The 27816-nt window shown below is 45.4% G+C and overlaps 1 protein-coding gene across 1 annotated transcript; it reads right to left on the bottom strand.

Annotated features, from left to right (window-relative positions):
* Positions 1–947: 947 nt before the first annotated feature.
* On the bottom strand, positions 948–21888 carry nol4la (nucleolar protein 4-like a). The gene is made up of 11 exons (XM_053425670.1): positions 21547–21888; positions 11857–12012; positions 9852–9963; positions 8045–8154; positions 5135–5276; positions 4071–4348; positions 3766–3951; positions 3054–3242; positions 2820–2939; positions 1672–1852; positions 948–1162 (listed from the first exon to the last, which is right to left on the bottom strand). Exons 1-11 carry the CDS (start codon positions 21886–21888, stop codon positions 948–950), a joined length of 2031 nt encoding a protein of 676 aa, XP_053281645.1.
* Between the last annotated feature and the right edge of the window lie 5928 nt (positions 21889–27816).

Below are 27816 nucleotides of genomic sequence, written 5' to 3'. Positions count from 1 at the left end.
TGTTCATTCTCCTCTTTGTCCCTGACAGGTGTCCGCGACCTCAATTTGCATACCAAGGCGTCTCAAAGGCCTCCTGCCTGTTGAGCTCAGAGAAATTGTCTGCCATAGAAATATTCATCATAAAATCACTGCAAATGGAGTCAGGTCGGGTGATGAGTCTTTGCCTCTCAGTGACCACGAGCAGGACCGAGGTAAAGATTCCACCGAACCACTCGAAACTTTCAGGTTCTTTTGTTTCTTTCCTTTTTTAGTTTTTTTTTTTTGCACGTGGTACAGAAGCGGTTGAGGTTCACAGGTCAGTGGATTTAGCAGCGATTAATCTACGGACTTCAACCAAGCGATGCTCCATAATTTTTCCCCCATGAAACAAAGATGAATTTCTGTTGCTATCGTTAAGAAAAAAGACTCGACCCGATCAAATCATGCCACTGCACAGCATATGTTACTTCCGTGTAAAAATAGAGACAAAGTACCGACACTAACTCACTGATACTTAACTATTCATTTCAAAAAAATCTACACAAACGAGCCAATGTGGCGTCATGGTCACAGCTAAGTTAACACCTCTGGTACTCACTGTGTACCAACGCAGATTTTTTTGTCATTTTTTTTCTCACATAGATCATCGCTTCCTGAGACAAATGGAGGTTGAGGTGGTAAAAGGAACTGAATGGGATGGATGGCTACAGATAAGAGGGCACTAAGGTCAAAGTGAACCAAATGCATAAATAAACATTTTTCAGCCTGTGATATGTTCCGGCCTGTCCAGATACAGAGACGCGTGGGAGAGAAGTGAAGGTGCCGGACCCACGGGACCCACCGTGTGCTGCGGCATCACTCGTCTACATTTGTGTCTTTGTATATGAAAGTCTGCCCAAACATGTGAGACCCAGCGCGGCGGAGATGGACAGGCGAGGGGGGGGTCTTGGCACGGTTTGGCTCATTACTCAGTTCTGCTGCAGAATCAGGCTTTCCAGCTCGTCGGCCGAGCGGAGGAGGAAGGCCGCGGACTCCCGGTACCCGGCGATGAGCTGTCTCACCGCCGTGACCTCCGGGGGGCTGAGCTGGGCCGAGGCTCCGCCCCCGCCGCCGCCCTGACCGTGACTGTTGGAGCTGGAGGAAGAGTTTGGGCCGACGGACTTCATACTCAGATCCGTGGGACCTGTGGACACAAAGCACAATCTGTTTTCAGACAAGAACACTGCAGAACATTGACACTTCAACCCTCATCACCAAAATCTCTTGAATCTGGTTTCCAAGTTAACATCTTCATCAGCATCTTATACGATACGGCTCCTCTTTCTCATCTGGAGACATCTGTGTTCTTATACTTTTTTTCAGTTTTGCATTCGTCACTCCTTTTGATTCCTCAGGACAAGATCTAACATGCACCTAATCTCCTGAAATCATCCAGAATTCAGTGCTTGTCTTCAGGCAGCTACACAGAACAGTACAGGAGAAACATTAGAGACTATGACGTGGGGCCAGGAGGCATCTCCACCAAGTTAAATATGTTTTAATTGAAATATTAAACTATGAAATGACTAAATACCCTGAAAAATAGAGATGTATAGTGTTTAAGAAATGTAGAAGACTAGTTTCAGGCCGTACACCTCAACAGTTTTTTTGTGATTTGTGCAAACGTCTTTCTAAAGAGTACAAGCTCCTCACCATTGGTCTGTGCAGCTCCAGAGTTCTGCTGGTTGCTGCCGGCCGTCCCGTATCCTCGCAGGTTGTAGTTGAGGCCTCCGTTGGTGTAGAGCTGCTCCTGGGCGAAAGCTGCGCTGGAAATGGAAAATGCTGTCGGGGCCGCGTCCCTCGAGTTGGACTTGTCACCGGAGGCTGGCTCATCCTACGAGACACAAAATGGTTTGAGTGCTGAGCAGAATATTTGGGTTTATGTTGTGCAGCTGCAAACTTAATGATACGAAGAGCACGACAATGCTGGTGTTGACATTTCTTACTAGTTATTAATTCCTTCGAGGAGGTTATGTTTCCAACTGCGAGTGTTTGTCAGCACGATTACGCAAAAACTACAAAGCTGATTTCCATAAAATTGGATGGAGGATAAACCAAGAAACAACTGGATCTAGATAAATGGGCACATCCAAGATTTTATTTAACTTTCTTGAACACGACGAGGTGGACGTTATCTTTTGCTCAACCTGCCGTCTACTGTTTAAATTCCTCCTGTCCCGTACAAAGAGTTTGTGAAACTTGATTTTCATATTATATTAAGTCATCAATCACCCTATCTTTTCCGCTGCCTCTCTTTTTTATATTTTCACTTTGCTATTTGGACTCAATCTTTTCCCTCAGACCTTCTCATGGCTCAGAAATGGCTGCCGATGGCAGGACAGTCCCTCGATAGCAACGTTTGCAATCACTATTTTTTCACAGAGCACGACCTCGGCTCAGAGATCTCTGGGCTTCGCTGGGACTGAGGCCAGGCGGGTCAGATTGATACGGCTCAGGACCACGATGGTGCTCCACCACACTAATGACGGCTTCAGGGGATTCTGGAGAGCTCCACCTCTAAACAGCTCTCTGGCAGAGGGGCCTTGTGATTCTGTGTTGCTCCAGATTTTTATCTGGTCGGAGAACACAACTGAGCAGCTCACATTTCCATCCCCCTCTCCCAGCTCCCTGCCCACTTTCTTTTAGCATTTTTCTTAATTATTAAACTGGGCGGAGTTGGGCTTGGAGCTGGGGGGGGGGGGGGGGTGAAGTTAGGCCTTTAATGATCCATGGCCGTTCCAGTGCATTCCTCAAGTTCCCTGCTGGGCACAATCACAAACACCAACTGCCAAGACATTTACCGACGACTGGTAGACGTCGAGCCGCATCCTCTTGGCAGCGTTTCGGGTTTCGCTGTCACAGGCGGCAGCGAGGATGTTCTCAGCCATGGCAGAGGTGAGGTGAGGAGGTGTTGGTCGGATCTGGAGGCAGGAGGCAAATGGATTTTTTCATGTTATGGATTTTTATTGATTTAAGATGGTGTGTTGTATTCATTAAGACAATATTTTTGAGGAGGGGGGGGGGGGACTCTGTACCTCAAAACCGCCTTTTTTCATTCGGCGACAGGATTTGAGGTAGGTGCGGATGCGCTTGCGGGAGCGCTCCTGGAACTCGGGGAACTGTCGGCTACAGGACTCGATGATGGCCTGGATCTTCTCCTTGGGCTGTTTGGAGATGGGCACCATGCGGTCCAGATTCTCGTCCACGAACAGACGCACAAACATCTGACAGAGGCAGAGAGAGGGGGGGAGGGGAGGGGAGGTGGAAGAGGAGAGGATGTAGAGCAGAAAAAATGGAGTGGGGGGTGCAGGGTGGGGAGAGGGAGAGGGGTGTGAGAGTTGAAAACAAAAGAGAGGAAAGGGAAGGCAGGGGATGGGGGTGCATTAGAGGTAGAGAGGATAAAGAGGGAGGGGGAGGTGAGGAAAACAGGAGCCGTGAAAATGGAGTCACTGCTCATACGCAGGACGATATTTCTCCTCCCTGCTTATTCACTCATGGCTGCACTTTTTAAATCACATGCTCCTTTATTTCCATTAGACTGAATAAATATTGGTTTTCACAGAATAAACAGAATATTGGACGACACTGAGTTTAGATGTGAGTTTTTATCTATTTATATGTCTAATATCTACACATAAAAACCGCAAATTCAAGAAGAGGGCAGAGCCACAGATATAAGAAAAGCACTGTGTTGTAGTCACTGTGTATAAATGTAATTACACTACATCAGTCAGACAGGATACTTACATTGAAGGCTTTAAGTCTCTCGGGGTCCATCCCCTCAGCATCATTAATCTTGTCGCTGTCATCGTGGTCGTCGTGATCATCGTCGTCATCATCGATTATCTGCGCCCGGCCGGAGGTCAAGTCCTCGGCACTCATGCTCAGTTCAGTTTTCACAGAGTCATAGCTTCCTGAGCTGTACGGAGGAGACTGGAAACACCAAACATAAATATTATTATTGTAGATTATACAGACGATTAGCTTCTAGACGAGCTACAGCTAAATATATGTATTTGCGTTCATCACTCAGATGAAGTTGGTGCACTCACCTTGTTGGTGTACTCTGTTTTGACGGGGTACTTCCTGGTGGGGTCTGTGGGCGAGCACCCCACCGGCAGCAGGCTGTCACTCAGATTGACCGGCTGCTGATCCTCTGAGGAGGACGAGGACGAGGTGGTGCTGAAGTCCAGGGGAGCGCTCAGACCGTTCTCCGTCACCTCCCCATAAGGGGCCCCACCATCTGGGGGGTTCCCACCCGCAGCCAGCACCTCCGGGGAGGTCAGGGCCGGCGGCCCGTTGGCACTGCCGCTCTCCGAGGAGTCGTCATCTGGCAGAGGGGAAGGGAACAGGAGGATGGGGTGGAGACGCAGAAATGCGGATGAGCTGAGTGGATGTTGGTCATCAGCAGCATTTAGCATTAATGTGCGTTTGTTTACTACTAACGGTACTATTTCTATCCTGGGTGGTGAGTGAGGGGGTGTGTTCCCACAGGGGGAGGAAACTTAGCGCCTCGTGTTGTGCTTTATGGAAATGTAACGGAAGTGGGTATTGGGGTCAACTGTCAGGATAAATAAAAGTTATGGTAAAAAGAGGAGAATCTGAGGAGTTATACCGGCAAACAGAGAAAGAAATGGGGGGGGGGGGGGGGGGGGTGAGGAGGGACGGATGGGGGGAAGGGAGCCGTCACTCCCCGGTGTTTGCAAATTACAGCTTTTCAACCCAGTTTGTGGCCAAGCGCTGATTTCACATGACCATTTCTACGTGTGTCACGCGCACACCTCCATTCACTGAAACACAGTAATTCTCTTTTAACGATTTGCCCCATTTTCCGTCTTTTCCATCGTGGTGTGTAATCTGTGAAGGTTAAATATCGGCCTTTGTCCTACTTCTCTAAGCCCAGTACCCTGAGAGAGAGGGGTGCACAAAGGATTGGGGCTGCGGTTGGTGTCCCACCCCCTGTAAGAGTGGATTTATTTGGATTAGCCCACTAAGAACAAGGCAAGCTGTTTCCTGCCCCGCGTTGTACCTGCTTTAACGAGGATACCTTCAGCTTCCAGCTGTAGAGGAAATAAAAAACAATAAAGGTTGTGCCACATCGCAGCCGCGGCCTTACCGTCCTCCTCTTTAATGGCGGCTGCTGGGTTGCTGACTCGCTCCCCGTGGGGTGGACTGGGCTCAGGCACTGGGGGCTGCTCCGCTGCGACCCATGTGGGCTCGATGCCGTTCATGTCCTCGCTGCTCACCGAGCTGTCGTCCTGAAGAGACACAGAAGCAGAGGAGCAACTGAATGAGCCGCGGGACGGTACCGACATGTTTTGAACTTCCAACTTTCTCATTTAGAGAAACACATAATGAGACTTTCTTCTTGTCTCAGTGAGTCTCCTGTCTCTTTAGCTGTTAAAGGAGTTTTTTTAAAGCCTGTCTTAAAACAACACTGCTCTTATGTACTCTGGACTTGTTGCCTCCAATACGGGGGTTATGTTTTCACCCCTGTCCCTTTGTTTGTTGGTTGCTTTGGCAGTACACAAGGAAAAGTAAACAGAGAACCACTACATGGAAGGATGTGGTAGGATTCAGGATAGAATCATCAAGTTTTGGTGCAGATCCGGATCAGGGGACGGAAAAGAAGGAATTTTCTTCACTTTCTTTAGCATTGCAAGATAAGGATTTACATTTCCCAGAGGAGAGTTCATGGATCTTGATGAGAGATCAGGCAAATTTAGGGAACTACAATCTATTAGTGTGTGAAATTTGCTCTTGGAAGAAGTTTGCTCTCCAGTAAATGTCATTCTAGTAAATATCATTCTAGTTCCTGTTGTAATGGCTAAAAAAAGAAAAGCCACAATTTAAAATTTTAGATTTTGTTTGAAATTCATGGATTTGTCCTTATAAATGTCTACATATTGAAATTTCCATGCAGTATTTTTTTTATGAGTCTCTAAATAAAACTTACTGAACTCTGGCAGCAGCCTCCCTGGTAAGTTTTAACAGACCCTAAAGATGCTTGCTGTAGAGTAACACAAATATGGGTGAACCACGGTGGCGAGGATTAGCAGAGGAGAGCGGAATAATCTCACAAACTATTCAGAGGCCGTGTTAAGCTTCACAGAGACCCGCTGTATACGTTAAGCTAACGTGTACGGTGACTTCTCTTTGGCCTCTGTGCCGCACGCCGTCATGTGTCAGCTGGCATCTTAGTCACAGGAGGCAAGACTACGAGTATGTGACGGAGCAGAGCAGAATTACATCTCATTCCTCCACACACGAGCACACAAATAGGCCTAAACTCCTGGGAATAGGCTTCCGTCCCTCTGTACGGGGTTTGAGGAGGACCAAAATGCTCAGTGACAGCTCTATTAGGTACCAAGTGAGCCATGTTGCATTAAAGAGGGAGAGAGAGGGACTCACACATGTGTGAGTGTGTGTCCAATTACAGTTTGTAAGTAGGTGGAAATGTCTACACTTCAGGAAGACAAATAATTCATGCTATAGATGCAATAGGAGGATATAGGTTTAAAACTGAGGACCAGATCATTTAACAGAACGGTTTGCAAAGAATAAAGGCAAAGAATAAAATCAACTTTAGTGTCTCACTATTAAGACGATAAGCAGATATCACAAATATCAGTAAATCATTTGTTGACTAAATGAGAAATAATGTGTGATAGTGTGCGTGCTAAGGATCATTAGTTTTAGTCAAGTCGTGGTGGTGTTTCTACATCAAGGCCTGAATCCAACCAGAGGGAGAATAATAACAACAAGAAAACAAATCTGAAACAGGATTTTATCGCCCACTTTCTTAAAATATTGACTTTGGAGGAGGTCAAGTTTGTCGTCGACTTCCACAAACACTCAAGTTCTGCAAAACCATATGCAAACAGAGTTGTAGTCGCTGCAACCGAGCAGATACTCACTGACAAATATTATTTTGCTCATGTGCTTTTGCAAACAGAGCGAACGTGTGACACTGGAACCAACTGCTGCTTTGAGCTGGAACACAGAGCAGCTCAGATATGGAACAAACCACAACAACGTTAAACTAACCAGAGCCCAAGGTTCATTATTAAATTATTGGTACTTTCATTCTCAGCCTGCACACACACACACACACAGAGAGAGAGACACACACACAGAGAGAGAGAGAGACACACACACAGAGACACACACAGATGCGACCAACAGTCTGAGGAGCATTTGTTAATTTGTACTCACCCACGAATCACAGCCTGGGTCATTGTTCCGGATAATCCTAATTATGCGTCAGTGAGGGCTACATTATCATCATCGAGCGGCGCTCCCTGCACTTTAGTGACAGGGGCTTGTGAGTGTTTGTGTCACAGCCACACATGGGAGTGGTCTCACACGTGACGTCACTACATCTACTGAAGCTTCACTAATCCACATCTGACACTGATCTCCTCCCACCCGGCAGGAGGACTAGTTTAAAAAAAGTTAAGGACAGGACCACGCACCCTGGAGCCTCGAGGACAGAACTCAAAGGACAATGAGCAGGAGACTTGTGCAGAAAACACAGTCATAGTGAATAAGGAGAGATTAACAGTGGAGGAGTCAAGGGGCCCATGTGGTACCGATACTAGGGAGCAGTACATTTTCAATACCAACATATCACCCAATGTACGCTTTAAAAAATAAAATAATGTCTGCCATGATTTATATGCAGCAAAGTAATATAATTGAGGCTTTATAATTTATAGTTTAACCTTAAACTTTATTATAAATAACCACAAGTGATTAGAAAACACAAAGGCAACGAAATATATAGATTAAACTTTTTCTGGGGGGAGAGGGTTGTTTGTTTTGTTTCTTTTGTTGTTATGTGTAATACTTTGATTGTTGATTATTGTGATCGCTTGATCTTGAATCTCAAAAGGCTCATTTATCGACCAAACAACAAGTTGGTCTGGCGTTAGAAGAATCTTCAAATGAATCCATCAGGACACTTTGTCTTTATGCTCATTCTTCACAAACATTCATTGTCCACTCGCAGAAAGAAGACACTTACCCTTTCATTGGCAGTCATGCACTGCAGTTTCATTTGTTTCAGGTAGGTGGCAGTAAGAGGCATGTTGTAATCAATGAGGTCCGGGACCAGGGAGGCGGGTCTGTCATTTTCTAACAAAAAGAAAAACACAGAAAATTAGATTATAAAAAACAATCACATTCCAGAAAAATATTTCCCTTTTCATTAATTTATCTGACACTACATTTATATTTATGTAGATCTATACCAGAATATGCAGGATAGTTCAAGCTAGCTCCACAATGACCAACTATTACCTCTTATAAATGAAATCATCAATATTAATGAACCATTAATGTAATACTGAAACACTGCTGAGGGCCATAATTCATAATTGGAAGATTTAACTTTCATATTTCAAATATAATTTGTTGCTAATACTTATAATTAGGTGTTTAATGCAGGGCTTGGACTTGGAATTAGAACAAAACCTACGTGGAGATTTAAACAGCAAACAAACATTTGAAAAGTTTATAGATGGAATATAAACCCAAAGTAATGTTAAAAACTAATAAAACTGATAATTATATAAATGTTTAATGTTATATTTGTAGTTTAAACTCAACCAGATCAGATTCTGTGATTATTTGACGACTATATTTGTAAATTTGTGAGTGAAAACACACTTTTTTCACATTATACACCAGAAGCAAATCTTCAAAAAACTAACTGTCCTCACACATTTAACTAATATCAACCGAAACTGAACATGAATAATTAACATAGCTTTATGGTTATGGCAGTTACATTTGCATAGTATTAAGTGTACAGGTTTCACTACACGGTTGACCCCACCTGTGACCCCCCCACAACCCCACACTTCCAAACCCTTAATTAGCACCAGTACAACGATGCCCAATGAGCTGTTATTAATCCGTGTTGGCAGTGCACACATGGATGTGCACTCAGGTATTACTGGAATACTTGAGAACTGACAAAAACTCAAACATATTAACACTCTCAATTAAGTTCTGCAGTTTCTGTTGTTTATGAAAAGATTCATGGGTGTTTATATTCACAATAGACATCAGAGATAATGCGATCAGTGTGAGTCACATCAAATCAACAAATGTGTCATGTTCTGATGTCAGTTCTCCCAGTTTGAAAATACAGTTAAAGGATTTGGAATCAAACTGGAGACGTTCATTTTTTGTGGCTCTCCCTCTTCAATGGACATGTCTGTGAGAATTTTTTTTGCTATCGGCGTAAACGAACCCTTTGAGTGATGCAGACTTCACTGCAACATCCTGCAAAAAGGTTGAAATCCAGTTTGAAACACACATGGATTTGAACAATGTAGTTGTGGAGCTGACTGCAGTCTCCACACCGGGCACTAGAGGGACTCAGTGATCATACAGCGGCTCTGTACAGTCCCAGAGATCCTGGTCCTCTTGAGTCTTTGTTACATCATGTCGGTGATGGATACACACAATATGGTTTATTAATGAGGATTTGATTCAGAAACTCTTCTAGGTGAAATAAGCTCACAATTAATAATATCTCCGGGAGAATTGACCAATGTTTGTTATTCAGGTGCCAACAAACAGAACACCTCTAGCATCTCTATGAATCTTATAATAATTTACAATGAAGAATAATGAATTAAAAGACCGATTGGCTTATTAAATCTCAGCATGCAGCACAGTAATTAACCCTTCTCCGTGTCAGTGTGTCAAACGCATCTGAGCGCGCTGGCTGCTCTTAAAGGTTGATCTCAAAAATAGCACGTCGGTTAATGATGTCTGCGGAGCGAGCGGGATATCCACAGGTCAGGTGTGTGCTCCGTTACCTTTGAACTCCGCCGTGCTGGGGTTGATGTGCATCCTCTTCTGACACTCTCCACAGCTCATTAGGAACCGAGTCACCGCCTCTCTGGGCAGGAAGGCGTAGGTCTCTGCGATCTGTGCCAGGGGAGCGAGCACACAACAAAATAAAACATGGCTCAGGCTGTGGGGCCGAGCTCAAACTGTGTGCAGGTGTTTTTTGTTTTTTTCATTGGGCCACATGCACGTGTGAAAGTCAGGGGTCAGTGGTTCTGTGGTGTCTTGACGTGGCAGGAGGAGGAATCCTCCCTGTGGGCGATCGCTCATGCTTCGGGATCGCCTCATTCCAGTTCCAGACCTCTGCACATTTCTGCTTTGTTGCTTTAAAACACAAGTGGTGTTCATCTTTTCCCTTTTCATTTCCCTCCCTGCTCTCTCAGGTGCCGTTGACTCACATCTACACCTCTCTTTCCCTCTCTCTCTCTCTCTCTCATGCTCAGCCTTCCCCCTCTGTTTGTCTCCGATGATATGCCACCCTCCCATCCTCACCCCCTCTGGCGTTTCCCTGTAAAATGCGACCTTCACGTGACCATGGAGAGGCAGCAGGGGTGCCCACCCCCACCGGCCCACCACCGCCACTGCCACTGCCACAGCTCCCCCATCCCCTTTGCCCCCACCCCTCACAACCCCTTGAGGCAGCTGAGAGGGAAAGGCCACCCAGAGGAGCGTGCACCTCCCAGAAGGCCACAGTGACAGTTTCTATATTATGCCCTGCCCCAGTGATGCTGCCTCCTCAAAAGGGTACACACTATGAGACGTGACAGGACCTCTCTACAGGGCAGGAGGAATTGGCTCTATGACTATTTTTTCAATTGTGGGGGGGAGGGAGGAGAGGAGGAGTACCAACGTCCTGTTAAACCCCCCCACCCCCCCCGAACCCTGCCACCCAACATAGAGAGGCACAAAGCCTCTCAGTTTGCCAGGACATCCCACCCGACCCAAGACCACACCTCAGTGTTTCATTAAGAAATGTAAATAGTGTGACATAAATCTAAATCTGTGGTTTAAGTGCTTTGTTTTCCTGGTACAGATGATTGTTCCTGAGTCCTGATGTTAAAATGTAAGCATTATGTTCTCAGAGCTTATTTTACAAAGTTGGTTTCAGGTTTGGGACCCAGGATTTTACTTCGGTTCAAATGTTTTCAAATAACTGTGATTCTTTAAAACCTCAGAAAAGGAGAGTTCTTCAGAAATGTTTTATCTGCAAGCTCTCTCAATTATGTTTCTACTGATCATCAGGTAAATGTCATAGACTGTATATATAGATGAGATAGATTCTGAATCGCCACCTGGTGGCCGGCTGCAGTATAGGTCATAAATTCCACCTCTTTCATGTAAATGGTTTGTTAGATGGACCGCACTAAAAAATCTAAGTGCATGTTAGATGTATGTTCATGTGTTTATATGGTTTTAATTAGTAATTTGATGCTATAAAAAAAGGGTGAAACATAATGATTGACAGCTGACACTGACTTGTGATTGGTCGAGAACTTGCATGGACCAGTTTTAATGTTGTGTACAGTGCATAGTGAAGTGTAGCCTGCTTTTATTCATATCCATCTTTTCCTGACGGCATTAAGTTTTTCATTTGCAGCTTTTCTCCTCCTCCTCCTCCTCCCCCTCCTCCCCCTCTTCCTCCTCCTCCTCTTCCTCCTCTCCCTCTTCCTCCTCCTCCTCCTCCCTCCTCCTCCTCCCCCCCCTTCTTCCTCCCCCTCCTCCTCCTCCTCTCTCCCTCTTCCTCCTCCTCCTCCTCCTCTTCCTCCTCCTCCTCCTCCTCCTCCTGCAGCACCTGAGGGGTTTGTATGTGCACAACATCCACCTGCCTTGCTTTTGCCACTTTTTCCCCACTAGCTGCTCCATGTGGTGTTGATGTGGACAGAGGCAGGACCAAGAGGGAATATAATTTGTTGTCTGTTAGCATCACTGTCAGCGAGGAGCCACAGTGGGTGGTCCCTGGTTGTGTTTACTCACCGCTTTGTAGGTCTTCTTCTGGCCCGCGTGTTTGGGTGCTCGGCCAGGGTCAGCACCCATCTCCACATGCATGGCATAGATGATGTCAAAGAAGTCTTCAACCACAGCCACACGCTTCAGGGAGGAGTTGTCTTGGGCGGAATTACCATCCGAACACTGAAACAGGACAAAGAGTACAAGTTTAGCTCTATGTCCCACCTCAGGATCACAGAACTGTGTGTGTCTGATCTACAGTGTCTGATATAACATGTACACAGATTCCTGCATCCGTGTGATGCGAGCTGGACCTTCAAGCCAAATGAGTCATGGGGTCATGTGGTCACAGAGAGTCAAAGCACAAGGTGTCCTCACCAGCACTGAGAAAGACATGAAACTACCTGTTCTGTCCCGCTGCCGTTCAGTCTTTATAAATTAGAAGTGGAGAGGTCTCGGCCCCGGCTGGGTCGGCAAACCATCACCCAATGTCTGCCATGTTTAAAAATAACATCAACGACACTGTACAAGAACCAACAGTCCCTCCCACCACCACCACCACCACCACCACTGCCTCCCGTACTGCTGACCCTGTCACCATAGAAACTACCGCTGATTCCTCTCGGGCAGGTGTGCTGGGCAAAGGGTCATGTGACACACCATGGAAGCGGGATCGCCAGGACAACAGCCTCCATCCACTGCACCACAAGGGGCTTCCCTCTCCTCCACCTCCTTCTCCAAGTAACTCCCCCCCCCCCTCCCCCTGCACCTGCTGATGTGTTTTAACAGAAAATGCCCAAGCAAGCACGTAACAGAGAAAATGGATTTGATCCCTTAATAAGGTTTTTATTTCCCAGTTTCAGAGTCCAGCTCGCTCTGACATTATCCAGAGATCGGGTTCTAGGTGATGTTTCCCTGTTTGAGTGAGAGGAGGGTCCCGAGTTCAGAAAGTTGTCCCCTTGGCATCGAGGAATCACACTTTTCTCTTCTCTCCTTGACATTTTTGCACAGTTCCTGAGATCTGACATTTCATTTTTTTCCCCCAATTGCGCCTCTCTCATCTCCTCCATGTCTCCATCCCCTTCCTCCATCCCTTCTTTCTTTCTTTCTTCCCCCCCCCCCCTCCTCCTCTTCCTTCTCCTTGCTCCTGCTCTCCCAAGTGCGAGGTAATGATCGTTGCCATGGCAACTAAAACCAGCTCACAGAGCGGGTTTGTTTTAATCCGGCCCTCTCTCTCTCTCTCTCTCTCTCTCCCCTTCTCTCCCTCACTCTCTCCAGCCACCCTCCCCTGTCAACATGGGCTAAATGTAATGATAATAAATGAAATAATAGCGATCCTCCACCTCATCATCACAGCTGTAATCTATCGCGGTATCATCATCATTCCCCGGGTGACATCACCACCGCCGCCGCCCCGCCACCACCGCCACCGCTGCTGCTTGGGACAATGGTGTCAGGTCCATTCACACTGGATTTAGATAATCTCATACAACTGTGGGGTGTGCAGTGCACCCACACGGCTGCTGCATCCTCCGCTGAATTCTACCCCAACAAAACCTCCATCACACACCGGGAATCCTGCTGGGGATGTTTTCTCTGACCTGGAATCCCAACGCCCCAGAAACTCAAACATATACATTGTGATACGAGCTTGGATAATTCTGCCAGAATCATAACTTGTAATGTGAGCAGCGCTGCAACTTTACATAATTTTCTCAATTAATTGATCAATTGTTTGGTCTAAAAAACATCAGGAAAAATGTCACATCAAATTGATTTTATTTATTTATGCAGCCCAATATCACAAACCTGCCGCAGGGGACTCAACAGCATTCACGGACTACAACAACACTCTTAAATCTAATAAAGTAAAAGTCCTTTAAAAATATAATATGCAACAATTCTTCATTAAAATGTCTGAAATCGACCTATGTTTTATATTTTATGACTTGTGTACTTACATTGTCCAAAATGTTTGCAACATTGTTGAGAAAAGTCCCCATTTTTATTCAAGGTGACGGGACGTTTCAGATTGTTTGCATTTTAACTTGCAAATATAAATCATTTATAGTGATGTGAAGGAGTGAATCATCCCATTTGATTAACTGGAAGTAAAACTACTCAAATTAATTATCCAATTAATGATATTACTTTTTATAGCTATAGAGCTGTGATGATTTGTCGATTATTCAACATTCAAACATTTGAGTCGTATCTCAAGTGAAAATCCCACAAATGTGACGATCCGATTTTTTTATGGTCAAATCTAATTTAAAACTACTTTAAAAACGTTCACTTCCTGTGATGAAGCGAATCTCAGCTTTATGTGGAGTCTCTATTAGGTGAACTTTGATCCACGCTATTTGCTTTGCCATATGCGGCTACTCCTCAGGTTGTAGGTTAAAGGTTTAGTGCCGTCGATCTAGTGACATAATGAAGTTGCATATTGCATCTCACTGAACACCTTTTGTCTCGCCCTCCATTTATTCATGTTGGAGAATCTATAGTGGCCTTCAGGAAATGTGAAACGGCAGAAGGCCCCCCTCTGCATCCAGTGTTTGGTTTGTGCGTTGTGTAGAAACCTGGATTCTGTGGAAGAGGAAACGCTCCTAATGGAATTAAAAAAAGGTAACAAATTGGTTTCAGCTGATTACACGCCTAAGAAAAAACGTAATTATAAATATTACATTCCATAATAAGTTAATCTAAACCCTGCATACTGGACTTTTCACACCCTGCAGAGCATGACTGTGTTTCTTCCATTAGCCAGCACATCAGCCCTGCTACCTAAAGGCCTCCTCGGGCTCCCCTGCAAAGATAAGCTCCAGTTTCACAAACACAAACCGACGGGGAGTTAAACATTCACCTCGAAAACACAACGCGCTGTGGGTTTGTGTGTGCATGTGTGTTTAAGTGCGTGCAGCATGTCTACCGGGCGGAGTTTGTAGATGAAGCATCTCGGAGGAGAACAGCTGTTGAATAGTGCTGTTGATATTGGGTCTCATCAGCAGCATGCCGTTTTAAAGAGCAAAGGAGACATGTCAGCATCGCTAATCGCCAACAACACTGCAAAAAACTCTCGCCCTCCGTCTCCTCCTTTTTCTCCTTCTCTCCATCTTTCTAATCCTGTAGGACTTTGCTCTCTCCCCAGCCACTGTACAACCAGCCCCCCCCCCCCATCCCCTCTGTCCCGCACCAAACCGCTCTGTTGCTAGGAGACTGGAGGGGTTGAGTCGACTGCCCCCACCCCCGCTGGCAGTCACACACACAGACACACACACAACCACACACACACACACTCAGGGAGTCGCTAAAGGGGAGAGAGGAGCCGTCCTGCACACAGGCAGGTCAGGATGGGAAGAGAAGGAGAAAGACGAGGGGATGGGGGGGGGGGGGGGGGGGGGTTCACGGGAAGCAGCTGGGTCACAAAGACAGGCCGGGGAAGACAGAGGCAGAGACGCATCACAGAAGAAATTAGATCCATGGGTGAACAAATAAACACGAGTGAGGCGTGCAGAAATCTAAAACATATATAAGGTCAACGTGGGTCTGAACTTGTACAATCAAACCTATACTTTCTGTGTGTGTCTGTGTGTGTGTGTGTGTGTGTGTGCATGTGTGTGCCAAGAGGGCTGTGTCAACAGTACTCATGACTCAGATTATCTCACTGCAGATGTGACAACAGGTCATCTTTTAAAGCCCCATCTTCGCCCCGTAAATCTATCAACTGGCTAATGGACACATAAATAGGACAAGCCTTGTGTGTGAGGTGTGTGTGCATGTGGTGTGTGTGTCTCTCTATGTGTGTGTGTGTGTGTGTGTGTCTGTGCACCAAGGGGACGACAGTGCAGAAGGCTCACACTGAAGATTTAAAAAACTGTGATTAAAAGAGGCCTTTTTTCCGTTCCACTTCTATTTCCTTTTCCTTTCACCGTCATCTTTTCTTCTTCTGCCTCAATTCATATAAAGCCCCGTCATTAAATCCACATTAGGTGCACCTAGCTCCGGCCCTCTGTCCGACGTCTGTGTGTGTGTGCGAGTGCTTCTCTATCTGCTGCCCCCGTGATGAACACTATTTGATAGAGTGTGTGACATCCACAATATCCCGCCGAGCCGGAGACGCAGACGGTCCCACAGGCCCCGCAGACTGACACTGTTGACGTTCCAGTCACTGACTAAAGTGGTATGTTAATGACTTGCACATACATCATCACGTCCCAGGATCCATTTTGTTAATTTTTAGGCTATTATCACGTTGTCCCAGTTCTGTAAAATGTTGGCCTTGCAAAGGTATTAAAAGTGACAGTAGCGGTGTGGTAGGATGATTATTGCCTTCTTAAAGACTACCTCTCTCTCTTTCTGTGTTTGTGTGTGTGTGTGTGCCCGTGTGGAGCAGAACTCAGACTATCTCCCACACAGGGGGGAGGCCCCCGGGCCAGTTAAAAATGGTGTTAATTTCTCCTCCTATGGGAAAGCAAAGAACGGTCTCTCCATGGCAACAGAGAGGGTGCTGAAGGGAGGAAACACAGAGCATGCGATCAGCAACCCCCTCTTTGTACCAGCACACATCCTCGTCCAAACTACCACATACGTGCAACATGGATTTCGTCACCCCCACATCTGAAATGAACGCGTATTGTCATAAAACTCGTTTTCTCTGTGAATCTCAGTTAGTCTCTCGTCTAACAAAGGGATGTCCTGCCCACTCAGGCCGACACGTCTCAAATTAAAAAATTAAAAAACTGAGGAAACCAAGTCACTCGGCATCACACAGGTTCAGGTAATTTCTCCTTCGCTCTGTTGACGGAGGCGATGAGGAGTGGTCGGTGGTTTCCTGTCCGGGGTCGGTGATGGTTTACTGTTTGAACCCGTGAGCACAAACCCATGTGTTGCCCCTAATAAGCAGAGCCACAGAGAGAGAGAGAGGGAGAGGAAACAAAAAAAAAAGGGACTGACAAAAGCACTGGAGATTCACTATGCAGAAATTGGCATTAATGCAAATGCTGTTGGATAATAGGGGATCGTATTCTTTTGACTCTGTGGCCCCTCCACAAAAGATGAGCTCTCAGGGGAAATGTGGACTAATTAATCAGATAATAATGATGATGTTCCTCTTCCTCGTCGAGGGTGAGGCAAGAAAATGACATTTAGGGCCCATTTTCCAAAATGCAAATTAGAAGGGGGTGTATGATTTCTACATGAGGAGAGGACGTCCCAAGAAAGAGCTTTCATTTCTGCATTGATGGTATTACTGAATCCTCTAAAGCTAACACTGAAAAACCTCTTTCTGTGGCCAAATCTATCCTTTCCTGTCACTGCAAGGCTTCAAATCCTTCAATTAATTTGCCAATTATTTCCTAATTAATTAATTAGTTCCTTTGTTTATAAAATTCCAGGAAATATTCGGTAAAAATGCTAAATTTAACTATAATCCGAATGACGTCTTCAAATTTCAATTCAAATCTTACACAGAAAAAGAAAAACAGCTAAATCATCATATCTGAGAGGCTGGAACAGAGAGTGTTTAAATTATTGTTGAGAAAATTATAAATTTGGACAAAAAACTTATCAGAAATCGTTTGTAATTTTTTAACACTTAATCTATCGGGTTCAATTCCATCTCAGACAGTTACAGTTCATATTTCCTCAGGCTCCTAGTCTATAAAAATTCTTGACTGGACGGCCGGTCGAGTCCTGAGAAACTGTGATGGACATTTTCATTGTTTGCTGGCATTTTATTTGACAGATTAATCAATCGACAGTTGTAAGGTGCAGCCCTCCTTGCCAATTCATTTAATCTCCTCAGCTTTAGGACACTTCTCCGGCTGTTCTGGACTAATTGTACAAGTTAGGTGATAAAGGTTGACACAAGCTGATGTGTGGCTTCATCATTTGTGGCAACATAATGTGTGCACATAAACATTATCTGTGTGTGTGTGTGTGTGTGTGTGTGTGTGTGTGTGTGTGTGAGAGGTTGTCCACCAAAACCTTGTTGAGATAAATGTACAGAGATATTTACAGATATCGGTAGGCATGGCAACTAAAAGCAACAGCACGCAGTATTTGAAAATGTTCAGTTTAAGCATCTCTTTTGAAACTGGCTGCACTCTGACTCTCTCCGTCTCCGGGAAGTGCTCGTGCTTATGTGGTGCACAATTCTGTGGTGATTCTCCATGTCTGTTTCTGGTCCTGTCCCCCCTCCTCCTCCTCTGTGGCGTCCTCTAATCAGGACATAATGAGAGCTAAACGAGGTTGCATCTCCTCACTCAGGGCGGCTGGATTCTCCGAGCACGGCGATGGGCCCTGAGTCGTGCGGAAAGAGGGCGAGACGACATGGGCAGGAGGGACAGGGACACGGAGAGACAACACAGAAAGGAAATCATTCTGTGCACGGCTTGAAAAGAGGCATCGGCACCGAGTCTGTGCTACTGTGCCCGCTCCCTCTGTCCTGCCACACAACTGAAGCCTCCTTGTCTGCTTCACTGACACACAGAAGAGACCTTCTCTGTCTGCACATCAGCCTCCATCCATCCCTACCCCCACCCGGCCTGCCCCCGTACAGAAACTTGGCACACCCTGGGAGCAGCTGCAGCGGGGGCTTCCAATGCTCCAGCTCCAGAGACACGCCCCCGGCCCTGCAGCCGTAGGAGGAGGCAGTGACCATTGTGCGTGTGTGTGTCTGTGTGTTTAGACGTCTGTTTGAGTGCGCGTCACTTTTCCACCGGCCCAGGACGGCCTATTTATAAAACCCAGGAACGCACGCTGAACCAAATAAAATCATGCTTTCTAATCCAGTCACATGCTTAGAAATTGGTTGATTTGTGGCGTCTGACTCATCATTAGAAGCTGCTTGTGTTGGCTGATGTTCTGTTTGTTGTTTAAATTTCCCTAGTGGAGCTGAGTCAAGGGGAGGCTACCCCCCCCCCCCCCCCCCCGCGCACCTTACGATATTAGCTACAAAGCATGTTCTCTCAGTCAACCACACTTTCTCAGCCTCTCCAGCGAGATCTAACCTCAGAGAAAGATCTCAGCTCAGCAGATGTGAGATGGGCCTCGCGGAGAAATAGGGCCGACCTGCAAAACCCACCCAGTTCATAAGGTACACCTAGCCCCAACAACATCCAACAATAAATCTTGCCTTCATGATTTTGTTACTGTTCAGTTTTTTTAAAAGATATGTTTGTAAGCAAGCTTGAGCAAAAACTACAGAACGGATTTCCATAAAACTTGATGGAAGGAAGAGACATGGGTCCAGGAAATAAACTGTTTTGGCGCAAACAGGGACAGAACTAAAAAAAAAATGTTAACGCTGTGAGAGATTTTTGGACATTTCCACCAATTCTCCAGGGAGTAATTCATGGATCATGAAAATCTGACATAGTGTGGGCATTGACATCTACAAGTGGAATTCTGAAAAAACAGGGATATTTATATTATTTTGATATCTATGAGCAATTTGGTGTGGATCTAGTGAATGTAAAAGTGGTTTCATAGGGGGCTATGGGGCCTTGATGGAGGTGTGAGCTCTACTGAGCGATCCTCTACTTGAAAATGTCTCGATTAAACAAGATGGTCATTTTAAGATGCTCCAGTTCGTGTTGCTGTTGAATTCTCATTTTAAGATTAACAGGTGGTTCGACTATTTTGTCAAACTCGTTTATATATCGTCTAAACTGACCATGGGCCATAATCTGATCCTCTAAAACAATTCACAGAACATTTGACCCTCCATGAATGAAGGATTTATAACCAGACAGTTATTATTATTATATAGAATGCATTTGTTTTATCTAGGTGTAATAAATTACACAAGAGGACATGAGAGAATTGATACGAACAAGAAATGACAAGAACAGCAGACAAAAGCTAATCACCAACACATTTCAGTCACCGCCTGCACCTGCGGACACAGGTCGCACCTGCCCTCCTGCCCAGAGGGAAACATAATATTGAGGAGAGATTACAGGATTTAGTAAAGGCATTTGGCCTAAATCTAAATTCTCTCTCACACAGGTTTAACACCTGTGGAGGGCTCCGTGCTATTCATCTGAAATCAAAGGCTTTAGTCTGTGATCGGTGCCAATATCTCCTGCAGTTTGCTCACAGAAAATGTGTTTTTGCTCTTTGTGGTCCAGAGAGACTGTGTCCCAGCAGGTCAGGCAGGTGTGTGTGTGTGTGTGTGTGTGTGTGTGTGTGTGTGTGTGTGTGTGTGAGGGGAGGGGGCATCGTTCCCTGGAGATGCTTGTTTTAAAATGGTGGTTGTCTCCTCGCTGGCACAGCAGGCCCCAACATCACCATACACAGACATGGGCGCGGAGAGAGAGCCGCCGGGCCACTGCCTGACACTCCACCGAGCGCACGTTGATCTCCCCCCTTACAAAAGAGGAGCGTGCGGTTTAACCCTCCGTGCACCTGCAGCCCTGTGCTCGTGCACGGTGACACGCGAATTCTGCACCTCACCCGCAGACATGTGCAGGTGAAGAGTGAGCGCTCACTCCGGGGCGTGCGTCGACATCGGTCCCGTGCAGACCCTTTTGTTTCCGCCACAGCCCCTCACGTGGTCTCCAATTACGCACAGCCGCCTCCCCTCTATATATCACATGCAGAAATCACTATTCTTTTTTCTTTTTTTTTTTAAAATAAGAGTTGACAAAAATCTAAACGTGTTTCTCTTAGGATAAAACATTGGTCTCGCGCGGCTTCATGAGGGGACGCACACAAAAGGCTCGGATGCAGCAGAGACAGACCATCCCGGACTACACAGGTGTTGCCAGAGCAACGAGTGCCTGCCATCCGCATCCTGCCCAGGACAATGAGAAGCTACACACACACACACACACACACACACACACAGAGACACACACACACACACACTACCGGCTCATGTCTCTGAGAAAAGAAACCCCATCATGGGCTGTTTGGGTATTTAGAAACCGCATATTTGCTATTCCTCAAAAGAGAGGGGTGGCAGAGGGGGGGTGGAGGGGCGAGTTGGGGGGTGGGGAGGGGAGGGGGGACAATACATGCTGGCGACGCACGGACACGGTTCGTTCTGCTCGGTTTGGATGGGACAGTGCGGGCGCGCGCGGATCACTGACAATCACAAGCTGCTGCTTATGTTCAGAAAATGTTGGATCTGTCATGTACCGGGTGGTTCGTCCCTTTCTCTCTATAGGAGGGCTCACCGGACTGGAGGCTATACCCTGGCATACCCGACCCGTGCACAGACATGCCGTTGCATCCACACGCACACACACGCACACACATATACACAGCATCACCCCACCGGACGACACGAGCCCCTATAAATGGCACCATGGTTCAAACACACCAAATAATAGTCCAGTTATCGACATGCTTCACACCCGGACGGGACTTCACCCTCACCGGGGACACATGCGATGCTCACAGCCCTATGTCCCTCTTACGATTTGCCAGGAGGCACCGGCGTTGCCATGGCAGCAGGGGATGAGACGTAGGGGCCGTTCTGGTCGGGATGTGGACAAAGTGAATCTCTACCGGGGGGAAGACGAGGGCGAGCCGGGACGATAAAACACCACAAGTTTGTCTTTTTATTCACATGACAGGCTGCATGTGTGAGTGTGCAGCCCTGGAATAATGACAACTTATACAGGCGGCAACGGGACATCTCGTGCACACATATACACACACACACACACACATAGAGAGACACACATGCACACACGCACACTTTACCGTTGACTTGACCGGCACATATAGGACGGGTTTCCCGGGCGCCCCTTTCTTGTTGTGCTCTCCTAGGACGTTGGTCCCGACCTGAAATCCTTTCGACTTCACCCAGAATTTGAATTTGGCGTTGATGTGGCTGTTGTCGACGTACACGCCGTCCGACTCGTCGCTCTGCAACAGTGTCTGCATGATTTTGTTGTATTTTCTCCGGGTGACGGTCTTTGTTTTACCGGAGTCCCCATAAGTCCGGAGACACCAGTCCTGAAATTCACCGAACATCTCCGCCTCCAGCACGACCGGACTCCGGCTCCTCTTGGGCGCATCCACGCACGCCTTTTTCGTTGCCATCGCTCCCCCTCTCTCTCTCGCTCTCTCTCTTTCTGTGTGTGTGTGTGTGTGTGTGTGTGAGAGAGAGAGAGCCCGTTCAAACAGCCCTGGCTAATAAAGAAACGCACTTGAACGGGTCGGTTTCTGTGTCCTCCTCCGGTCCCCGCTCTGTCCCGCGTCCTGGAGGCTCGGTGGGTGGTGGTGGTGGTGTTTTGGAGAGGGGACGGCGCAGCCTCCCGGTGGTTCCCCGGCAGCAGAAGTGACCCGGACAGCAGCACACCTGTTTGCAGAGGAGGAGCAGTGCTGTCCCGACCCGCAGCGGTGAAAAAATGTCACTTCCTCACATCATCCGCTGAGGAGCCGCGAGAGGGGGGCTGTCCTATGCTGAGCGGGTCTCTCCCACCTGTGCGTAAAAGCCTCTCCAGCGACGGAAAGGCAGAGAAACCACAGTCCTCGCTTATCAACAAAGAACACAGAAAAAAAGCGTGAAAACAAACGTCGCTTTCAGTTCCTATCGACCTACTTTTTCTAACAGCCGGCACTATTTTCGGATGCTGGGTTGCTCAACACCTTAAGAGCAACAAAAAAAAAAGGAGAAGCTATCAATGTGCTATCCCGTTTGGCCACGTATCCGATCAAACATGCAGCACCTGGGATCCTTCCTGCTCCTCACACCTGTTTGAATGGGATTTGCGCCGCTGGCTCCCCGTGCTCCTTCTATCCCGTTAAACACACTCACATCTGCATTTCACTGGAAACTGATCCTTCTGCAGCAGAGCCGGAGGTTTTTAAGTGAAAGCAGAGATGGCAAATGTTGAGTTTATTGGTAATTTTTTCAGGAAGGCTGAAAAAAAAGGTTGCATCTACAGATGGACTGTAGAAAAATAAAGATGTATATGAAATAGGCTGATAAAAAGAAATTATCCACATATAATGTTTGTATTTAGACTTCAGTTTTTCATATACAGCTTGGATTTATGTGCTTAAGTCAGGTCACCTCGGAAAAATGTGAAACTTTATTGTCTTAATGCAAATGAGGATAAAAGATAGTTTTGCAAACAGACCATAAAGGTTTTAGTTTGATAAATGAAGTTTATTTTTAGGGAAACTAAATATAAAGGTCAGTCACAAGTAGTAAAAATCATTTAAACTGCATTTTGGGGCAAAGAACAATGTGACTGTTTCTGTTCCAGCACTTTCATGTTAAGAGATAAGAAAAGTTAAATCCAATAAAATGTTATATTGAACAACCCAACTGTGTTTTGTTTTAGGAAGATGCATCTGCACATATTAAGGATCTGTATTTACTCCCAATGTGTATTTCTGTGGCCGAGTGGTGTCCTGCTTTGTGTGTCTCTGTGAGTGCCTGCAGCCTGTGTGTGTGTGTGTGTGTGTGTCTGTCTGTGTGTGTCTGTGAGTGCCTGCAGCCTGTGTGTGTGTGACTCCTCCTGGCCTGTGCATTGTAGGCCCATGCCGGTGGTGGCTGCTGTTGCCATGACAGCAGCTCAGCAGTGGGTGAGTGGGATGCCCCGTCCTCATCCTCTCCATCCTGACTCCAACAACGGTACGCCGGACACAACCCCCCACTCCAACCCCCCCCCCCCCACACTCCCCTAACCGAATGACAAACAACCCAACACTCTGTCAAATAGAGACAAACTGAGTGCACGTGTGGGTTTATTTGTGTGCGTGTGCTGAACGGCCGAGGCCTTGGCAAGCTATTTCATTTCATTTCATTTCATCATTTGGTCTCGTGTTGTGTCTCAGGCCTGGACAGGAGGCGCTGCAGGGCTCCACATGCACCCCCCCCACCCCCCCACCCCAGGGGAGGAAACATGTCAGCACTTCTCTTATTGTGAAAGGTTCGGTTCTAGACACAAATCTACAGTTTGTTTTTTTCGTTACAGCCTGTTCAGGCAGCTGCCAATGGGATTCTTCTATACAGTTTTGGGACAGTTGTGGCGGTTAAAGGGACTTTTTAAAAGGTTTTGTGATGAATTTGAAGATCCTGGTACGAAGGAAGACATTCATTTTGAAGGCTCTTCGTGAAACAGTTTAATAGATCTGGATGTTGATAATTATCAGAGACATTTCATAAAATCTAGGAAACATGAGATAAACTTCAGTCTATGTTTGGTCCATCTAAAGGGAAAGCACAGTATCTTTCTATCAAACACGTCTTCGTCTTTCTGCAGCTACTTCCAACCTGTTTTCAAGTTCTTGTGAATTTTTAATGCTGTTTTTTTCTTTGGTACAATATAAAAATATATATTTTACAGTTAAGTAAAACATCAAAAAGTCAGATTCTGGTCGAACCGAAACCAAATATGAAATTGCTGCATTTTATCTTCCTAGACCAGTATTTTTATTTTATGCTACTTCACAAGGCAGCACCTAAACATTTTATTATAGATGATTCTGCCAATTATGTTCTTTAGGTGTTCATAACTGTCAGATTTATGTTGGGTTGTCCCCATAGAGTCCTGAAAACTGGGGCTACATCATTAAAACGACTTAAATTTGTTGAACATTAATGAATTTATAATAATAATCTCACATTACAGTATATCATTATAAAATTATGTTTCACACATTTTTTTAATATTAGAAAATACTGCAAGGCACAAGCGCACAAGCGCACAAGCGCACACACACACACACACTGAGAACAGATCATTTCTCAGCGCCAGCAAGACCCGGGTGGTTCAGACCTGTAGGCAGGGTCACCCCCACCCCCCAGTCCTAATGAGGCAAAACCACTGTAATTACGCTCCCAGTCCCCCACTGAGCACTTTCCTTTCACCGTGAGGTGGACAGCTCCGGTCCTGGGGGGCCACAGCGAGGGTCGTCTCACACAGACACATCCCACATTCAAAAATAAAACTCTTCATATTAAAAGCTCAGGCCTGGTGGCAGCATTTACACTCACACCTGCACCCGACTAAGCTCTGTGTCCAAGTACGAGGTCATTTCCATCCCATAAATGAAATCTGTCCGTTCACAAAGAGAAAACGTGAGTCTTGGTTCCTATCGCTCAGCCACAGAGAAACTGTCAGAGAAAACTGTGTTGACGAGTGAGAGGAGTTATTCAGACACCAGACTTCTTGCTGAAGTAAAAATACCCACAGATTTTTAATGAAGTATGCCTCAAGTGTTAAAAGTAAAAAATGAATTAAGTTATTATACACTATACCACTTCTTCTGTGCTTCTGAAATTAAAGCATATCACAAATAAATCATTGGATAATTGCTTTGAAAAGGAACCATGGGATCTTTTTGATTGCCGCCTGTCAGCCAGTGTCATCTCATCATCACTCTGAGGCTCCACCTCTCCACTATCCAGCTATCGATTTCTTTCCTGATCGTTGTAACTGAAGAGCTTTTAAATCCATGTGACCTATGTCTTCTCTGTCATCTCCACCAGCGTTGTGGCCTCGAGCTCTCAGACTGGTTGCTAATCACAGTGGCTCTGTCCTCACACAGCTCTCTAATCGAGAGAGTCCATGTTGATCCTCCGTCTAGTTCTTTTCTTCTACTGGTTTTGGGTCATCTTCTTGATCTGGAAAAACCCTGGACCGGTCTGTGTTGTGTTATTGACTGTTTCTCCATTGTGGTGGCAATAGATCTACCAACTACTATGCAGTGTTGTCTAAATAATGCTTTGTTGTGTCTCTTATAAATAATGCACCATACTGTATATCTGTAAAGTAACTGTAAAGTAAAGTCTGCTAAGTAACTGTTGAGAGTTTGTTCCCCCTAAAAATGAGTAGGGGGAACTAGTAAAGTGGAATAAAATGTAAAAATGTCATCAGAACTATTAAATAACATGTAAACTGTAATGTACTTATTTATCACTGAGTTCAATCTCCACCCCAGTAAAAGTTTTCTCCTCCGGGCAATTTACACAAGAGGATGTTTGCAGATCTTGTCGTGGAGATAATTCTCGTGTGGCTGTGGTTTAAGCAAACACCGTGCACCTGAGCAGGATGTAGTACAACCTGGTGAGAGGTTAAAGGACAAGGGGGGGGGGGGGGGGGGGTCGGGGTCAACAGAGGCCCAGAGACAGACAATAGTAGTCAGACAAACTGAGGGGGAGTGACGGTGAATCAGCCTGAGTCTGGGGGACACGTTTCTCCTGCTCGGCTGCTGTTGGATCTCCCTGTGTGATAAAGTCCCTGTGACAATTTGACAACTACTGCCTCCTGATGGTGGAGCTGAAAACTGCACCTCCTTTGTCTCAGTCGTCCTGAACCGGACCGGTCCGACACAGGGACACAGTCAGTAAGGATCCACTGTGTGTCAATCAGCTGCATGATATTTGTATGTGCTGTTAGGTAATATTTTAGATTGAAATATTCTGACACATGTGAGGTATATATACATGTTATTATGTGTCCTTGTAGCTTAAAGGGGAATTTCACTCAGATTTGAAAACATTAATAAATGAGATTCTTGCTGCCACATAAAAACAGAATGGTGTCTGATGAGGTGCTGCTTTTCTAATATCATTTTGGGATGCTTTTTCCATTCACATCCATTGCAACTATTCAATCAATCAATCAATCAAGTTAAAGTTAAAATCCCAAAGGACATTTTTTGATCAGGAAAAACAGGGAAACATTTTGGCAAACAATATGTACAGTAAGGACAAGGGAAGGGTTCAGAGGGATAAAGTTTGGAGATAAGGTAGTTCCACTTTTACTGTTCCACTCTTAGTTGCTTTGTTGTGAAAGTAATCACAATATACAATATGTATAATATGTACTGTGTGGTGTAATACTCTATCTAACTGAAACAATAACGAATCATTGTCAGGTGGATAACTTGACGTAATAAATAACGTTGATGCCTGCCCGGAATATGATGTAAAATTCATGGGATGGATAACTTCTCAATGTAGTATCAAAACTCAAAAATAAGACTTCCTATTGGTTTAAGATTTATTCACGATACGATGTCAAAAAGCTTGAATTAATATATTTTGTCAACATGTCAAATTTTACTGAAGTGGAATTTCTAAGGTAAGATGTCCATTCAAAAAACCTCTTTGCCTTTAGAGCAGATTTTACCACCACCCAAGGAGGTTAAGTTTTTTGTCTCCATTCGTTTGTCCGTCAGCAGGATTACACAAAACTGACTGAACAGATTAACACTTGATTGAAGGATGTGTTATGAGTCAAAGTAGAATCCATTAACTTTGGGTGCAGATCCAGATCAGAAGTCAGATCCATGGAATTCTGTCAATTTCTTTAATATTCTGAGAAATCAGTCACATTTAGGGGACTGACATTTATGAGTGTGTGCAATTTGAAATATGAATCTAGTGAATTTAAATGTGGTTTCATAAGTGGACTGTTGGGCCTTGACGGATAGAGGTGCCCTCTGTGTGCCTTGTAGTTTTTGTTTTGAAAATTTTGCTTTAAAAACCTATGAACATGAGAAACTGATTATTTTGAAAAACAACAGTCCTAGAAACTGTACTGTTAATGAGATTTATAATACTGGCACATGGTAATATTAGACGGTATTTTTATTTTCTTAAAACTAACTTTTGTAGATAGTCCAAAATGCATACATATTAGATACTATACTATACACAATAATACATATAGAGGGTCAACAGTTCAACCTTGAAACTACAGTCCTGATTTCAGGGTATATAATTAAACCTGGTGAATATAAAGCCTATAAATCTGAGATATGTTTGGGTGCAAAAAATGGTTTAAACATGGTTGATTGGTCAGATCTGAGTTGAATAAGGAGACATTTATGTGGAGCTTTTTTGTAACATGTTGAAAATAACCTCATGTAAACAGAATCAAGGAGCTCACTTAAAAACATGACTAAAACCCCAGTGTGCAGCCTCACAGCCTCTATTTGTGAAGAGCCTCGCAGGTTTCCGCCCCGATACCCAGTGCATGTGAACTGTGATCTAAAGCATCGCCAAAC

Source organism: Pleuronectes platessa, chromosome 6 (assembly GCF_947347685.1).
Source record: "Pleuronectes platessa chromosome 6, fPlePla1.1, whole genome shotgun sequence".
NCBI classification, from domain to species: domain Eukaryota; kingdom Metazoa; phylum Chordata; class Actinopteri; order Pleuronectiformes; family Pleuronectidae; genus Pleuronectes; species Pleuronectes platessa.
This window is presented reverse-complemented; position numbering and strand designations above follow the sequence as displayed.

Bases quoted from the DNA above. Each gene is read 5' to 3' on its own strand.
- nol4la (XM_053425670.1), bottom strand. From the start codon at position 21,888: ATGGCAACGAAAAAGGCGTGCGTGGATGCGCCCAAGAGGAGCCGGAGT. The intron at 9,964-11,856 runs GTGAGTAAACAC...CCCCTGGCACAG, and splicing joins AGAAGAAGACCTACAAAGCG to ATCGCAGAGACCTACGCCTT. The intron at 2,940-3,053 runs GTACAGAGTCCC...TCCTGCCTCCAG, and splicing joins TGAAAAAAGGCGGTTTTGAG to ATCCGACCAACACCTCCTCA.